This window comes from Cynocephalus volans, chromosome 1 (genome assembly GCF_027409185.1).
Source record: "Cynocephalus volans isolate mCynVol1 chromosome 1, mCynVol1.pri, whole genome shotgun sequence".
NCBI lineage: Eukaryota > Metazoa > Chordata > Mammalia > Dermoptera > Cynocephalidae > Cynocephalus > Cynocephalus volans.
The window spans coordinates 44,578,409-44,596,429 of record NC_084460.1 but is presented as its reverse complement, the minus strand read 5'-3'; the positions used below and the strand labels follow the sequence as shown (position 1 = coordinate 44,596,429).

The following is an 18,021-nucleotide window of genomic DNA, read 5'->3' as shown; positions in this document are numbered from 1 at the left end:
TCCAGTGGGGCTCTGGAGACCAGTACCAGTGTAAACATTCGCAGTATGCCCAGAGAAGGGCAGCAGCTGCCTGCCACCTGGGGAGATGGCTGCGAGGTGCCAGTCAGAGATAAAAGAAAAAAGGTCACTTGATTTCTCTTTGTCTGGGAGTGCAGGGAACATCACAAAAGGGAGTGTGAGGTTTTCAGAATTTCTGGGCCCTGTCATTTAGGTCAGAATTGCTGCTGCTGAGGCCCCAGGCACCTTGATGACTCAAAGGCAAATAATGGCAGCTGGCTACTCGCCCTGCAGGGACAGACCCCATTCCAGCAGGGGGCTGTGACCAAGGTGGTGGCAAGGGAAGGGCACAAACCGCAAACAAGCACTGCCCTCGGGTGGGCACCCCAGCTGGACGGATAACTGCTCTGCTCACCTGGCTGCAGAAGCTGAGGGAAGTGTTACCTGGGACAGGTGCTCACTCCCATCTGTGGGCCAAGAAGTAACAGAGAGCAGAGGCCCTGCTCTGTGAGGAGTGGAGAGATGTTTCAGAAGCAGCCATCTGGCTCCAAAGACCTGGAAAGTTCCGGGTTAAGAAGACTCAGCAGCCATAACTTCACCCTACTTTCTCTGAACAGGCTGCCAAATGCAAACGCCTCCGGGAGGCCCTTGCTGGATATGTGTGGGCAGCAAATGCCCTGCCTGTCCAGAAGCCACAGTGGCACCCTATTCTGTCACAGCAGCTCCTGCTCGTCGTCCTCAGAGCCGGAAGGGCCCTGGCGCACCTCCTCATACCACTTGTTGGTGAGGGTCTTCATCTGGATGCGCCCGTGGTGGAGGTCCTGGGGCAAGAGACACAACCAAGCCTTCATCAGGGATCAGGACTGGGATGGGGGGGTCAGGGTCAGGGCCAGGGCCAGGGCCAAGGCCAAGGAAGGGACGGCAAGCTTCTTTGTACTTGCTTTGTACCTCGTGTGGGGTATGTTGGGAGGAAATGGGAGGCAAGGTGAATGGCCACTGGCAATTTCAGTATCAACTCCAGTTGGGATTTTCTTTGTGGGGGGTGGAGACAACAGGTGGGTGGAGGAGGAGGAGGATGGAGGATGGAGGATGGCATGATGTTAAAAAGCTGCTATTCACAGTGTTGAGTTCACCCTGCTCTGTTAGTTAAACTTTGCAATGCTGAAACTGGTTGGGGAAAATGATTGAATAGAAAATCTTACTCTATTCATTTATTCCCCAGCCTACAAAATGAAAAATAAAAAATAAAAAGCTGTTCCCCGCTTTGCCACATACTGGCTGTGAGACCTTGTGGGGGTAACTTCACCTCCCTGGGCCTGTCTCCCTGCTGTCAAGTGAGAGGACAGCTGCATCCATTGCATGGGTTGCTGTAGAATGAAGGAAGCAACATGGAGTCTGGTACAGAGCCCGGCTCCACGTAAGAGCTCACACACTCACAGCTATCGTGACTGCCCGAGGCAGCAAATGGGGCTCAGAAACAAAGTGGGGCAGCGCGGAAGAGCCCGACCCCCACTGCAAGGCCTGCCTCTGCCTGGAGGCCCGCAGTGCTCAGAGGGGTGGAACAGGAACCTGAGCCTCTGGCCACTGCCTAAGGCCTGGCGTGTCTGAAATTCCTCAGCTCAGAGTCAGTAGCTGATCGATGTCCTGAGTCCATCATCCAAGAAAACCAAACTGTGTTAACAACTCTATTATTACACTAGCACTAAATACGGCTGTGAGGAAAAAAACAGCAGATGCCGAGCCCACAGCACATCCAGCCCCAGCGGGAGCAGGCAGCCTAGCGGCCCACGTGCGCCTCCCCACCCCCACCCCTGCAGGTCCTGAGGGGAGGGAGGAAGGGAAGGGCGCTGGCCCGGGTCTCACCTCCTGAGTCAGCCTCCGCGTGAAGAAGGGGTTCAGGTACTTGGCATCCAACCACATGAAGCCTTTGAGGTCCTGCCGCCTGATGTAGTGGGCTTCATACTCCTCCTCGGTGAGCTCTGACAAATGCTCTGACTCGATGGTGTTGCCCTGAAGGAGGGAAGGCACCACCAGCCTGGCATCTTCCTGGAAGCCCCCACACTACCCAGGCCACCTAGCAGCCCTTCATCCATGGCCGCCAGTGTCTCCAATCCTAACTGTACTTCACAGTCAGGGCAGAGTCACTGTGGGCAGCAAACGGCCTCCCGGGAGCCCGCAGGGAGGCAGGAAGGTCTGCAAGAACATGATGGATGTCTGGCTAAGCCGGCCATGACAGCTACATCAGAAGCTCTGGCACAGGGCTAGGCTTGGTTTTGAAGCTCTCCAGATGATTCTTTCATGCAGCCAGCACTGGGCCCCGCCATCCTAGGCTATTTCATTACCAGCAAATTGAACAAAGGGGTTCCTTTTGTCACTTTTTGGCTGCAGCTCCACTAAATATGGCTCCATTTTGGCCTGGCTTTTGCCAATCAAGTCACTATAGGGAAGGGGAGAGGGAACAAATCCTGGGAGGGACTGGAGAGGGATAAAGAAAAGGATGCTTTGTGGAGGGGGAGGGCTGCAGGAGAAGAGTTAGGTCTCAGGTTCACGACGGATCCACGCTGTCCAGCCCCACACTCCAAGCAACCCCACCATCTGCAGGGACGAGCAAAGATGAACAGGATTTGAAGGCAGAGTGCATCTACTGCTCTGCTAGAGGAACTTCCAGGGAGGGACAGTAAAGTGTGCTCTGTCACAGTCCACTGGGCCTCCACCTGGAAGCCTGGGCAGGAGGTGCAGGTATAGGCAGTGGGGAGAGAATGGAGGGGAAGGGATGCTGTGGCTTGCATTGGAATCACCTAGAGGGCTTGTGAAACCACAAGATACTGGGCCCACCAGACCCACCTGCAGCGTTTCTGATACAGTAGGTCTGGGGTGGAGTCCAAAAACTTGCATATCTAACAAGTTCCCAGTGATGCTGGTGGCCCTGGGGCCCCAATTGAGGACCACTGATGTAGAGTGTGGTGATTAAGAGCTCAGGCTCTAGAGTCTGTGTGACCTCAGCTGTGTGATTTGAAGTCTGTGTCTCAGCATTCCCATATGCAAAATGGGTATGAGGAAAGCATCTGCTTCCTGCAGGTTATCAGGACAATCTGAGATAATGGAAGGCAAACACATTCATTGTGTCCGTGCCATAGAACAGTGCCTGTGTGTGTGATAAGCCCTCCCGGTTTGATATCCACCTGAAGGTCTGAGAGAGCCTATACCAGAGCTTTTGTTAAAAACAAACAAAAGAGTTAGTAGATAGGGAGCAGGGGGAGAAGGGCTGCCAAGAGTAAAAAGTCCTGCAGAGCCCAGGCCTGAAGGTCACCTGGAAGTTTCCTCCCAGCAGCACTGCACTGGCTGAGGGGCCCCCGTGTAGAAACTGGAGGCCAAGGTCCACCCAGCCCTGACACTCTGACATTAGACGTGGACCACATAAGGATCTCTGTGCCTCCAATGAATGATTAAAGTTACTGACAGTCTCAAATAAGGGAACTAGAAAAAGATGCATTTCCAGAAATGGGGGTGGGGATGCACGGGCGGATACAGGAAGGTGGAATGAAAGCCCAGAGCAGCCTCCGCTTCGTCAGAGAGCCGGGCTCAGCACGGGGCGCCTGAGGGCGAAGACAGGGCAAGGAAGGCACACGGGTGGGCAACCTGGTGGCAGGGGCAGCTACCAGGCAGGAGGGGGCTTGCAGGTAGCAGAGGTGGGCACAGGAGACTCCACTGGGCTCTGGGCACCCCCAGCCCCAAATCATGCCCTCCCCTGTCCTCAGGGGAGGGCACCTTTCATGGCCCTCACAGCCACTGCAAGCCACCCTCCCTTCCTCAGGGCCCCAACAGGAAGTTTCCAGTAAATGTTGGGGAAGGAAATGGTTTTGAAACCTTCCAGTCTGGGCCCTGATGCAGGGCTCAGCTAGCGGCTGGAGAGGCGCACTGCTGGGACAGCATGACAGGCCCAAGCTCCTGTGGCTGCACGAAGCTGCAGAGGGAAGCAGCCAGTGCCAGTCCATGCCCCCATGGCATCAGCAGGGTTCGAGGCTGGCAGATGCCCCTCCCCCACAGTCAGGCTTCAGAACTCCAGCTCCTTCTCAGGCTGGGCAACTGGTGCATGTGGAGCCACCAGGCACCCTCAGAACATGCCTCCCTCCCTGCTCCTGGCAGCAGCCCTCCGCCCCCACCCCCGTTGCCATGGCTCTCACCATCTTCTCCGTCTTGCTGAGGTTGACATCCTTCTTGTTCCTGCGGCGTGCCTTGGCATCCTCGATGTCCATGAGGCGGATGAGGGGCATGGTGCTGCCGCCCAGCAGCAGGATGGTGAAGAGCACGATGATGATGGTGGTGGTGCCAATGAGCTGCCGCTTCTCCATGGGCTCCAGGTCCAGGTGCAGGCTCAGGGCATAGGGGATGGCCCCCCGCAGGCCTGGTGACAGTGAGAGAGTAAGGAGGGAGCCAGGAGGCGGCAGCTTCACCACCAGGTTCTCTGGGGGTCTGGGCAGGGCCCGCTGGAGAATGCTCAGTCACTCTGAGCCTCTGGGGTGTGAGAAGAGCAGGCTGAGGAGATGTGGACACCAGGCAAGGCTCACCTCCATGCCTTTCTCAGGATGGCCCGTCCTGGCTGTGAGGCGCCAGGTGCGTGTGTTTGAGGATCCATCTGGCCTGCCACTCGTGTTTTAGAAATCACCTGACAGCCGCTGTGGGTGGAGCCCCCTGATGAGCATCAGGCCCTGTGCTAGGTGTCCTGCGTGCACAGGATCACCGGAGCTTCCCAGGAAAACCTGCGAAGCAGGTATAGCCTTCCCCACTGCAAACAGGTGAGGGCCACACAGCCAACACAGGCAACGGCATGAGACGCAGTCTGCCCAGTGCCCCTTGTATCCGAAGGTGCCACCCCCATGTAGCCCCCTGGCAGTACTGATGGGGGCTCTGGGCTGCTCTGCTGGTCCCCTGCGAGGCTGCTGTAACACGACCCAGCGGCATGGATGGAGCTCGGAGACAACACTTCCCTCTGTCAGAAATTTCCTGGCTTTTCTGGCACCAAATGGAGGGGAACGGGCTGTCCTGGCCCTGCACCTGGGGAGTTCCCAGAGCAGCTGGGAGGACAGACAGCAAACAGGACTTATGAGAGGCACCAGAAAGGGTGGGGCAGGGGCAGTGCAGACAGAAAAAAGACCTGGGCCAGACCTGAAGCCCCTTATCACAATGGGGCTGGGACAGTTAGGCTGCTGCAATGGTCCAGACCTGAGATGGGGGACAGTGGAGAAAGAGGGAAGGGGGTGGAATTTGGAGACATGGGGGGTGCTAAGTGACAAGTCAGCCTCTCTAAACCTGTCACAAGGGGCTGGAGGATTAAGTGGTATGGCATGTGTAATGTGCTTAGAACAAGGCGTGCACTCAGCAAATGCTTAGCACTGGCTGCCGCGCCTACATTTCATACCTATTTTCTTATTTCTGTGGAAGGGGCATGTTAGCAAAGAGGCCAGTTGGGCAGGGAGTTCAGTCCTAGACAGTGGGATGGCAACATCTCCACGATATCCAAGTGGACAGTCAGAAGTAGGAGTCTGGGTCCCAGAGGAGGGTCTGGGTCAGAGGGAACAGCTTTAGAGTGAAGGGAACTTGATGGAAGTTGAGGCCGGGAGACCGTTCAGTGAAAGGGAAGTGGCCAACCCAGAACAGAAGTGGGTCTGAGGGCAAGACCTGAGGAAGCCACTATCAGAGGGGTCAGCAGAGGAGTGGAAGGGGACGGTGGGAGCCTGAGGAGATGACAAAGGGAAAGAAAGGAAACCAGGAGTGGGGCCTGGAGGCCAGTGAAGAGGGGGTGCAGGGTGCAGGCAAGTGAGTGTGGCGGGAAGGTGGGCAAGGACAATGGCTGACCAGTGCCACCAGGTTTGGCTGCAGGAGGTCATTGGTGACCCGGGCAAGGCCAGGTCGGTGGGAGGTGAGTGAGAACAAGCGGAGCGCAGCCAGCTCAGAGAGGTCTGGCCATGTCTGACAGAGAAGCGGAAGCGCTAGAGGGGATGTGTGGCAGCGATTTTGGTGGAAGTTGTTGGTGTTTTGCTAGGAAAGAGGAGAATCTTTGACTGTTTAAATGATGATGGGAGGAGCTAGCAGAGACGGAGGCTGAGGATCCAGGAAAGACAGACAGAAATGCACCGAGGGAGGGCCCACATGGCCTGGGAGAGAACCGAAGCCAACAACCCCCCATCCTCCACAGAGGTCCCTGTCATCATGCCCCCTCTCCCAAACAGCTCACATAACTTTATAAAACACCTGCTACATTTCTTAGGTTCTCTTTGAGATTTTTAAGACCTTGGATCACTACTTTACAGAGTAGTTTTTTCCCTCATTGGCAAAAATGATTAAGAGAAAAATGAGTTTCTCTCAATATATATAAATATATGCATATATATACACACATGCTTCTTTTTTAAAGAAGACCTTTTGAAAGAAGAGAAGTCTGAAACAAACTTACAGATATGCTGTCACACAGAGAACATTATGAAGCATGTTGATACATCTCCACCCATGTGGAAATATTTTAATTATAATATTTAAACGAGAAAGCATAAAAAACTCTATGTACTGCCCGAAAATAAATTTAAAGATGCCTAAGGATCCAGTTCTTTAGGAGCCAAAGGTTTATGAAATCATTTCCATCCTTGAGAAAGTAGAGAAATGTGATTGAACAGCACTGAAACATTCAAATTAAACTATCATAACTTTGTGAATGAAGGGTAGAAATATCCAAAACCAGCCTGTAGTACAAAAGTTTCAACTTTCACCTTTGTTATTATGAGCCCATTAATTACGTCAGCGTAGAAAACACACAGGTGAGAGCCGAACCTCGTGCTGCACTGCCTCCAGTGGCCACGTGATCCTAAGCATGTCCTCTGCCCTCCTGAACCTGAGCTTCTTCATCTGTACAGCAGGCATGTACCACCTCCTTCACAGCACTGTGGTGAGGGGTACCATCTGTTAGGACCTTTGCCCTGGGCCTGGATTATAGTAGGTGCCCATTAAATGGGAGCTTTTATTATTTTTAGCTTATGAGGCAAGTTCATTTTCAAAGGGTTCTAGCAAATAACCACATGTTCTCTTTGCATATGTGCCTTTATAACATATTTTCTCTCCACCTGTTTATTCAAGATTTGACTTACCACTAAACCACATGATGAACATCATCTTCGGTGTGATTTTATGATCCCGGAAGAAATTCAGGAGGTAGGAAAGTGGGAAAATGTTTACTGCTCTGCCGAACAGTACAAGCACCTGTTAATAGCGACAAACTAAGTCTTAGGTGAAAACGTCTGGATCTTCAAGTTGAAGCTTGTTGAAGGTGATGCTGACCATGTAACACACCCAATATAAATGCAGTATTCCCCTCAGTCATAAAAGACACGAGTAACACAATGCTAGTCAGAGATCCACATGGGTGTGGAGATGCCAGTTTCTATGTGTCTGGGAAAGGATAAAACTTTGTACGTTATGTTTCGGTAGCCAGAAAAGAAAGGACTAATGAGATATCACAAGGGCTTTAGTAATGACAGCAGAACAAAAGAGAATACCAAGAGTCTGTGCAGAAGTATCCAGAGATTAATTTAAGGGCAACCTGACTCCGAAGGTGCCCCACTATGGGATAGACCTGCGCTAATCATTCCCAAGCTAGCTCTAGAGGGACAGACAAGGTGTTTCTGCCTCTCCCATGGTGGCACTGCTCCTCAAGGAAAGGAAGAAAGGCTGAGAGGGACCTCCTATGCACAAAAAACTGCTCTCTGAGCAAAGGAGCAAGTAGGTAGGTTCTACAAGGAGGCCACACCCATCCGGCCTAGCCAGTTCCTTGCCATGGCTTTTAGTTTCTAACCAACTCCAAAGACAAGTTAGTCTGAATAAAACATAGCATTATGTAAAGTTTAAATCTTATCTAAGTGGATTCTTAGGACTATTTATTAATTTACTTTCATTTTCTTCATCTTGGTTCTCACCATAACTAACTTGCAAAGGATGATACACACATGTACATCCTTTAGGTTTTAAGTTTATTTTTTTAACAAGTATGAACTGAGTGTGCTATAGGTAGTGTGCCTTGGATGATAAAGTTAATAATAACTGCTCCCAATTATCAAACACTTCTATGCCAGACAATGTGCTAAGCATTTTACATGCATTACCTTGCTAAATTTAAATCCTTGCCACGGTCTTATGTAGTAGGTATTATTGTCTGCATTTTACAGATAAGGAAACCAAAGAATAGAGGGATACAGAACTGGTCAAAGTTGACCAGGCAGGAAGTGGTGGATTTAAGTCTCAAACCCGTTTCAGACCCCAAAGCCCATGATATTGATCACTGAGTCTAAGGGTGGGAATTATAACCCATCTAAATAGCAGAGGCAGCCTCCACAGGCCGCAGGGCTAGCCTGGCCTATGTGCTTAGTGGAAACTGAGTTATCACCCCAGGGCATCCTTTCCTTTTTCTCCCAACCCACGGCTGAGATCATCCCCTCCCTGTTGCACACGCTGAAATTTAATCCTCCATTCCTACACTCATGTTTCAAGTTTGACTAAATGTGGCCCCTTTTACCCATTGATCACATTTAGAGAATACTATACTTTCTCTTGTTTTTTGGCAGCTGGTGGCCAGCACGGGGAACCAAACCCTTGACGTTACAAGGCCATGCTCTAACCAACTGAGCTAACCAGCCAGCTTTATTACATTTTCTGTAAAAGATTTTTGCTGCTGTTCTCTTGTTCTGAAACCCGAGTTTGGAGGACAGGATAACAGTGACAAACAGAAATGAGCTCTTGCTAGGGCTGGCATCTTATAAAAACAAAAAAAAGAAATGAGCTCTTGCTGACTGAGAGGTGGAAGTATCCAGATTGCAAGAACATCTTTTTCCTTAGGGTTCCTTATCTTCTCTGTGTCTCAGTTTCCCATACACCAAACAGGCAGGCCTTACCAGTCCGTACATTGTAGGTGACAGTGCTTTAAAAAATAAAATAGGTTTGCCTCCCAATAGCTGTGTTTTGTGAAGTGGAGTTGGCAATAAAAGTTAATTGAAGATAAATTATGGTAATTAAGCACCCATTCCATTCCCCTAAAGGATTTGATTCTGCTGCAAATGATTAAACTTCTCTTTTTTTTTTATTTTTTGGCGGCTGGCCACGCTGGCCAGTTAGGGGATCTGAACCCTTGACCTTAGTGTTACCAACACTACATTCTAACCAAGAGAGCTAACCGGTCAACCCCTTTTCCTTTTTTTAAGGTATATCTTTTTTTTTTTTTTTTTTGATGGCTGGCCAGCATGGGAAGGTATACTTTGTCTCCTACTGCCACCCTCAGCCCAATTAAAACACTGTTTCCCAAATCCTCTTGATCCTAAACATCACCTGGGATAATTTCTCTGGATGACTCTCCAAGGGATGTAAGGCTGGTGATCTTTACTTTAAATAAGTGTCCAAGGTCATGCTTATAAATAGACAAGTTTGAAGAAAACTGATTAAGAAGTTTAACAGTATAAATTATCCAGAAAAAGTAGAAAAGAAAAAGAAATCATCCCCAGTTCCACAATTACTGTGAACATATTTTTTTCTATACATAATATTTTTACATGTTTATCATCAATTACATATTGAAATCTGTTTTTACCACCTAACATAAAAACACATAAACTTGTACTTTTTAAAGGAGACCATAATATTCAAGGCCATTAAAAAACAAGCAAAAGTCCTTTTCCAGGAATATTTGTTCACTTAATTCCATCCCTTTCCCCCTTATTGTATGTTTGTGATTTTTTAACAGAAGAAACTTTAAACAGAAGTGTCTATGTAGCTGCTTATGTTAACAGTTAACAGTTACATAAGTGAATCCAGAACATGTGGTTATTGATCTACAAATAAGTAATTAAATAAAAAACAAGGAAAATACTTACTATGCACCAGATGACAAAGGAAATTTCAAACTTGTGAGGGAAACTAAAAATGGACAGGCCAAGAAATGCAAACACACATGTTTCTGAAACAAACCAAAGAATGGATTATTCAGCCCCAACTATTTTCTTCCAGTATAGCACTAAATTATTAAGCAAGCAAACATTCAGAAGTCAGAATCCAATAGTACACTATTTCCTGGAAAATCCTGCAACCACTTCTTGGTCAAACCTACACTTACAGTTTCTCATTCTTTTCTATCACACAAGCAAGTCTCTGCTATTCAGAATCTCTAACGTAATGAGTCAACTGTCAAATGCTTATGAAAATAAACACTCTCCCACTCGGGGAAGAAGATAAACATATGAATCTGCCCATTTGCTGAACACTGTCATTAGCAAGGATCCCAATAGTGGCAGAGCAGCAAAAATTCAGAGCAAATGACTGCAGATGCCACATGACAAGTGTGAAAGGGCCTTTTGTAAACTTCCTTGCCAGAGCGGACAAAGCCAAATGATTGGCTTCACATACTTAATGCTGCCACAAACATTAAAACATGGTTTAAACCCAGCAGGATTTGCAGGAAGAGATATATTTCCCAATCTTGGTTCTGCTCACAAGCCAAAAAGAGCCCTGACACTACTCTCTTATACAGTCACTTGTGTACTTTTAAGAAAAAGCACCTTATAAATTTCTTTCTTTTTTTGTTTTTTGCACCTTATAAATTTCTAACACTAGGCTCCCTGCTTAAACTGTGATGTCCCCTGGAATAGCCTAATAACTAGATAGAAGAAGACTGTATTTTCTTTTCTTTTTTTTTTTTTTACAAAAGATGACCGGTAAGAGGATCTTAACCCTTGGCTTGGTGTTGTCAGCACCACGCTCAGCCAGTGAGCGAACCAGCAATCCCTATATAGGATCCGAACCCATGGCCTTGGTGTTATCAGCACCACACTCTCCCGAGTGAGCCATGGGCCGGCCCCTAAAAAGACTGTATTTTAAAATAGTTGAACATCAGAAAACATGAGGCTATTTAAAAATATTTCAGCAATGTTTTTTCTTCAAACATCTAACCTTTTTTTAAAAAAAAGATGACCGGTAAAGGGATCTTAACCCTTGACTTGGTGTTGTCAGCACCACGCTCTCCCAAGTGATCTAACCGGCCATCCCTATATAGGGATCCGAACCCGTGGCCTTGGTAAGTGAGCCACGGGCCAGCCCTCAAACATGTAATGTTTTAAAAGAAGTCCACAAGCTGAACAGTATACTCACCCTTCTCAAAAAATTTTATCTATTAAATATTTTTGTGATCTTTCCAAATCTGCACATTTAGTCCACATTCAAATCTACTTTATGCTTTTCCCTGGCAGCAGAAATTCTAGTATTATGAATATATCATAGTTAATTTAACCAATTCTCTATGGATATTAGACTGTTTCTGAAATCACAGGCTACAATAAACACCCTAGTACACAGGCTAAATTCCTGATGGTTGAATTGTTAGGTCAAAGAGCATGTACCTTTTAAATTCATACAGAGGCTGCAAGTGACTCTCCAAAAAAGACGCATCGATGCACATGCCCACACACAGGGCTTGTTTTCCATACACCCCTGGTAAAAGTGGGTATTATCCATCTGATGGGTATGAAATAGAATTTGATGGATGTTTTGATTTACATCCTTTTGAGAGGTTCAGGGTCAGAATCTTTAGCCTTGGTTTGCTGAGGGGGGTGCTGTGGAAAAAATGCCCACCAGCCCAGGAATAAAGAGACCCAGCTTCCAGGCCCACTTCTTGGCCATGAGACTGTGGGCCAGTCATATGACTTCTCACCTGAGCTTCCCTATCTGCAGCAGTCTCTGCATGGCCTGCACCTGCCTCCTAGCACACAGCAGTATGGAACTAGCACTTCAAAATGAGGCAAGCCCCTGGGACATCAGGGGCAATGCTGATGATGACAGCTAGGACACAGCCACTTGGGAGTCAGCTTAAAGGGACAGTGTGAGAGTGGTTCCTTCATGCCCAGGTATAAACTGGAGATATGAGGGTATGTCTTGAGTGTGGCACGAACAAGAGTGCAAACAGATATTGCTTTAAAGAAAAAGTCATCGTGGTCTATCCCAGTCCAACAAATGACACCTCCACTGCAGAATCTCCACGAGTTATGGCCTTCAGGATGCTCTTGTGAACAAAGGGCTCTGTGGACAGGACTGAGAAGTGCTACTGCTACATCCCCTTCTTAGAAATTCACAATGCACATTAGCTAAAAAGTCTTACATTCCTAAACTTGTTAAACTTTATTTAACCCAGGATATCCTAACCTCTCTTCTTACTATGGAGCCTTTTGTATCTAACCCTCATCAATATCATTTCCAAGGAATACATTTTTGGAAATGTCACTTTAATACATTCAAAAGGCATGTCTCAATGTTCATAATTAGTGTTCTCATTATTTTTAGTCTTAAAATTATAGGCATCAAACATTCTATTTACTAGGTATCAGGTTACTTTATGGAATTTCAAGGCCACAGGAGCAAACAGAAGACTGGGGAATGCAGCATCTGGCTCTGAGGAATTCTGCTGCCAGGGAAAATCTCAACCGACTCCTAACATAGGGTGAGGAAGAAGGATGTGCTCTGGGTAGGCCTACAAGCAACCACACAGAGGCAGAACTCACCGCACAAGAAGGCCACGGTCCGGAGGGTTTGCTGCATGAGGATCTGGGTGACCGGGGAGAGGTTATGGTGCGTGTAGTGCGACATCACGATGCCTGAGAACAGGATGGCCATGATGCCTGGAGAGGGACAGAGGGTCAAAGTGCACAGATTAAGCAGAAAGAAAAGCACCTGCTACATGATACCCAAATCAGCTCTCACACTTCCTACAAGTCCCTGGAGCCGAGAGTATTGAGGATTCTAAGAAAAAGGAAAAAAAAGATAATACTTGAGGCCTCCCAGGGGCTTCAGAGAAATACCAATGGCCCCTTCGCTCTGGCAGCTTTATTACTAGCTGGGTGCCTTGGGCCAAGTTATTTCCCCTCTCCCAGCCTCAGTTTTCTCATCTGTACAGTGAGTCTAACAGTGCTCACTCATGGAACTGTTAGGAGGGTAAGTGAAGATGAGCCATGTAAAGTGCCCTTCACAGTACCAGGGCTGAACAGGTTATGAGCTGTCATTGTCATCCAAAGATATAAGGGGGCAGGTGAACCACTCTGTGGATGCAGAAAAGGAGCACAAGAATCTGGGTATGGAGAATGGGCAGATTTTGATTGTTTAAAACACTTTTCACTAATTTTGAGTTTTCTCATACTCATCATGTATTACTGTTATAATACAAAAAGGGAGATGTGTTATTAAAAAAGGTCATGTATCTTTTCTGCAGAGCTCTCCATGAGAGAATCTAGAACCTTCTTTGCTTACTCAGGATTCGAATCTCAATGTTTGTCCTCTGACCCTAAATAACTCCTGAGGTACTTTACACAGGTTCTTCTCAGTATATCCCTGCCTATGCAGCAGAAAATGCATCTCTATTTCATGTAAGGAAGCTGAGATTTTTACAAAGTCATCAAACAAGCTGCTTAGACACTATATTAATATACTAACTGCAAGTTAAAACTTTATAAAGCACTTCTGCCATTTTGTAGAAACAGGGCTTAACTGGCTGACTTTCCATTTATAAAAGGATGAAAATCCCAGACATACATCGCAGACTTACATTGCAGACATTTCAATTACTAAGTTTACTGTATACACAATACCCTATGAAACAGAAGAAAACCCTGCTCTTTGTATTGCCCAACAGGTGCCTGCTGGCTGAGTGATGGCAGCAGCTGGAACACTGTATCTCCTCACCCTCTTAGGAAATAGCAAATTCCTTCGCTCTTTCATTTCCCCTATAAAGGAGGCCAGACAGGGAGATTCCAGCAAAGCTTCTTGCAAGACACACCTGACAATATGGGCAAAGGGAAATGAAGGAAGGAGACTTTTTTACTTGTTCTTTGGAGCTCAAGAGTCATTCTGAATCACTTCTCTACTAGATAAAAAGCAAGCACATAATAACAGAAACCTCCAGTTTTTCTCTACATTCATTTGCTCTCAGTATGTTCCTTCAGGTGAATATCAGGAGGGCTGACCCTTCCTGATTCTGCAACAAAATGCAGGCACTGATGCCATCAAAAGGCAAGACCATGTACAACAGAAGGGGAGAGACCACAACCTGGTCTGGAACTCAACCTCAACTGTGAGACTGGGGGAGGGAAGGCAAGGCACAACCAACTTAAGTGTTTAGTGAATCAATCTCTCTTCCTCACTGTAAGTTCAATGTTAGATTCTGGCTTCTGGGCTTTCAAGGGGCTTTGTTTTGTTACCAGATGGCAGTTTTAGGTGTCTGGTCAAACTGTAGAAAAATCTTTCACCGAACCAAGTGGAGTCCACGTTGTGGTGCTCACCAAAAGAAAAGGAAGAGAGGGACAGACCGACAGAACATTAAAACACTAGGACTTTATTGTTAAGTGAAAGTACATGCAGACAGGTGCACAGGTGTCTCCAGGAGGGAGGAATGTGCAATGGATTCCTAAGGTGAGAGTTTATATGTTGGGCTGGGATGGGGGTGTTTCTCTACCCTAACTAAGGGGAGGAATATTTGGCTGTTGGGGAGGATCTAGGGTGATTAAAGCCTAATAGCCGATGCAATATCAGCTTCCTGTCAGGCGTCCTGGAGTTTCTAAAGTTTTTGGTCATGGGCACTGGGGTCTTTTTTCCCTTAACTCTTTCCTTTCTGGTTTAGTGTCATGGGTGGAAGGTCATATAGTGGTTGTCTGCACCTTTGTTCCTCATAGTGAGCAGGTGTGGCAATTTTTGTAATCTGCAAAGTTCCAGGTATAGCATGCTGATTGGTAGAGAGGTTAAGCTGTCATCAGCTCATGGGTTCATTAATTGCCAGACAAGGAGGCAGACAGTGCTGATCCAGTCTGAATATTTATAAGCAGCCTCCCTGGGGCGTGTCCCTATTCTGTCCTGCCTCAGATTTACCAGCCTGCTTCAAGAGGGACTATCAATTCATTGGCAAAGTTGAGACTGTGGCTCTTACCTTGATATAAAAGTCAACCCAAGTGGAGCCTGAGCCATATTGAGGTCATGATGCAAGTTTCCTTCCACTCTAATCATCATTCCACCCACAGAGAGAAGCTGTCACAGCCCACAGAAGTCCAGTGTTAAACACACACTCCAGAAAGCAAAGTCTCTGGGGAGTCAGACCTGACAGTGGAATGTGGAAATTCCCTTGGGACTGAACACTAGGAGAGCCACTGCCAGAGCCCTCACCTGCCTCAGTGCTCTTCGGCAAGGGAACAGGCTCAGCACAGAAGGGGTTTGGTTGGCTGGTTCAGTCCAGTGCACTAGACCAGGGGCTGGAAACTCAAAACTCTCGGGGGCCAGGCAATAAAAACACAAAGAATAATAATTGGAGAGGAGGGAAACAATCAGTGGGTGAGTGGCCCATAGGGGAAGAAAGCACAGCCTATTTACAAAGGCTGATGGCAGCCCTGTGGGACTGGGGACCTAGCACTGATCGGTCTTCCTTCTGGTTTTTTGAGAGATGCCAGAAATCTTTTCTTACGGGAAATCTCTGAAATTTTAACGATGGCAGCAAATTCAAATGTTTAAAAATGTGCTGTATAGATAAACACACCCCATCTGGAGGCTGAGTTTGGACCACAGCTGCCATCTGTGCACTTGCCCCACTGATGTTGGAAATGGGCCAGCTGAACAATGCAAGAGTGCTTTACCCTGGTTAGGGTGGGGTCAGGGCATCCCTCAAGTTCTAGAGGCAAAAGTAAAGAATCAGGGGCAGGAGAGGGTGCAAAAGCCTGAGGGACAGATCAAGTGTCTGCCCTATGTGCCCTCCCTGAGCACAGGGGACTCTTGACCACCCTCATCCACAGCAGCTGCAACCACAGGGAGAATGGTAGAAACTAGGCTCACTTTTTAAAAAAAATTTTCCCCTTGTCATTTAACGTCTGAATAGGCTCACTTTTGTAAGTGAAATAAAAGGCGTGGCAATTTAAAAATATATACATTAAAGAAGAATCCCCAACACGTTTACTTCTTAAAGAAGGCAAAATCAAGTGCTGGCCTGTGGCTCACTCGGTAGAGTGTGGTGCTGATAACACCAAGGCCACGGCTTCAGATCCCTATATACGGATGGCCGGTTTGCTCACTTGGGAGAGTGTGGTGCTGACAACATCAAGTCAAGGGTTAAGATCCCTTTACCGGTCATCTTTAAAAAAAAAAAAAAAAGAAGGCAAAATCATTTAAGAAAACAGGTAACAATGCAGCAAAAATATTCAGCCTCCTGGAAAGAAGGAAGGAAAAAAGAGAGGGAGGGAGGAAATCCATTTCTGCTGTGGTTAAATCCATTGTTTTAGATGTAATAAAGGAATACAGTAAAGGGATTCAAGTCTAAAAGGCAGTGAAAAGGTATCATGGACAATTTCCACTATAGTGTACCTTACTGTGGGTAAAATATAACATACTTCTTGAGGGTTGAGTCAAACCACATTCAGCCTTCTTTATTAATTACCCAATAATAAACTTATTTTGCTATAAAACATTCAGAGTCATCAAGGTATAGAATAAAAGAGAATCCCATTCACATTGCTTGCCCAGAGGTAACTACTATTAACATGTCAATATGCAGATTGCCAATTCTTTCACTAAGCAATTATGAAGTTTATCTATTTTTACCAGCATCAGCAGAGAGCATGTGCAAGTGCCCAAGCCACCTGGATCCATGCCCGCCTTCCCCAGGAGCTCTGGAAGCTCAGAGTCCCACCTGACACAGTGGGCCCAGCCACCCCAGAGGAGAGCAGTAGAGCATGTGAGGGGTGTGCGGGCTGCCTGGACCCATTCCCACCTTCCCTGGAAGCTAAGAGTCCACCTGACATAGCAGGCCCACCCACCCCAGTGGAAAGCTTGCGGGGAGTAGGCCGGCTGCCTGGATCCATGCCCACCTTCCCCCAAGAGCTCAGAGTCCCACCTGACCAAGCAGGTCTGCCCAGCCACCCCAGCAGAGAGGGTACTGGGAGCAAGCCAGCACCTACTACCATGTTCACCCAGAACTAAACCTACAATGCCTAACCCAACTATCAATATAGAATACTTCTATAGGTAAGAGTCTCTCCCTTCAAAAACTACTCCAAAAATTAAAAGAAGCAACTACACCACCAGATGTCCAGACATCAATGCAGAGCTACAAGAAGCATGAAAAAACAAGGAAACATGACACCCCTAAAAGAAGACAATAATTCTCCAATACCAGACCCCAAACAACAGGAAACCAGTGAACTGCCTTAAGAGAAATCCCAAATGACAATCTTTTTTTTTTTTTTTTTTTTTTTTAAAAGATGACCGGTAAGGGGATCTTAACCCTCGACTTGGTGTTGTCAGCACCACGCTCAGCCAGTGAGCGAACCGGCCATCCGTATATGGGATCCGAACCCGGGGCCTTGGTGTTATCAGCACCGCACTCTACCGAGTGAGCCACGGGCCGGCCCCCAAATGACAATCTTAAGAAAACTCAACATGATGCAAGAAAAAATAGAAATTACAATGAAGTCAAAAAAGACAATACTGACATGTATGAGAAATCCAACAAAGAGACAGAAACCATAAAAAAGAACCAAAAAGAAATCCTGGAACTAAAGAATTCATTCAATGAAACAAAAAATACAACTGAGAGCTTAAGCAATAGAATAGATAACGGGAAGAAAGAATTTCTGAACTAGAAGACAGGATTTTTGAATTAACCCAGATGAACCAAGAAAAAGAAAAAATTTAAATAATGAAGAAAGCCTACAAGATCTATCAGACTACCTTAAGCATACAAACATCCATACTATGAGTGTACTAGAAGGGGAAGAGAAAGAAAAAGGCATTGAAAGCCTATTTAATGAAACAATAGCTGAAAACTTACCAAGTACTGGGAGAGATAGGGTCTAACAAAAAGTAGGCAAACAATGCCCAAAGCTGAAACAGGGTTGTGAACAGTTTATGTTTCCACCAGCCAGAGTGGTGTGGCCTCATGGACATGATACATGAGGTAGAGTCCTCAGCAGGCTACTG

The 18,021-nt window shown here is 46.9% G+C and overlaps 1 protein-coding gene and 1 non-coding gene across 2 annotated transcripts in view; one reads left to right on the top strand and one right to left on the bottom strand.

The window, feature by feature from the left end:
- The window catches only part of SLC9A8 (solute carrier family 9 member A8), an 82,696-nt gene continuing 64,675 nt past the window's right edge, over positions 1 to 18,021 (bottom strand). The window contains exons 11-16 of the mRNA XM_063100574.1: positions 12,579 to 12,695; positions 9,906 to 9,988; positions 7,137 to 7,248; positions 4,182 to 4,402; positions 1,861 to 2,007; positions 1 to 818 (exon numbers count right to left, since the gene is read on the bottom strand). Coding sequence (XP_062956644.1) covers positions 711 to 818; positions 1,861 to 2,007; positions 4,182 to 4,402; positions 7,137 to 7,248; positions 9,906 to 9,988; positions 12,579 to 12,695 — 788 coding nt within the window. The 3' untranslated portion in view covers positions 1 to 710. The remainder of the gene's footprint in view (positions 819 to 1,860; positions 2,008 to 4,181; positions 4,403 to 7,136; positions 7,249 to 9,905; positions 9,989 to 12,578; positions 12,696 to 18,021) is intronic.
- Positions 1,111 to 1,228, top strand: LOC134365738 (small nucleolar RNA SNORA36 family). Its single transcript, XR_010022162.1, has one exon. It is a non-coding gene; the product is annotated as a small nucleolar RNA SNORA36 family (small nucleolar RNA).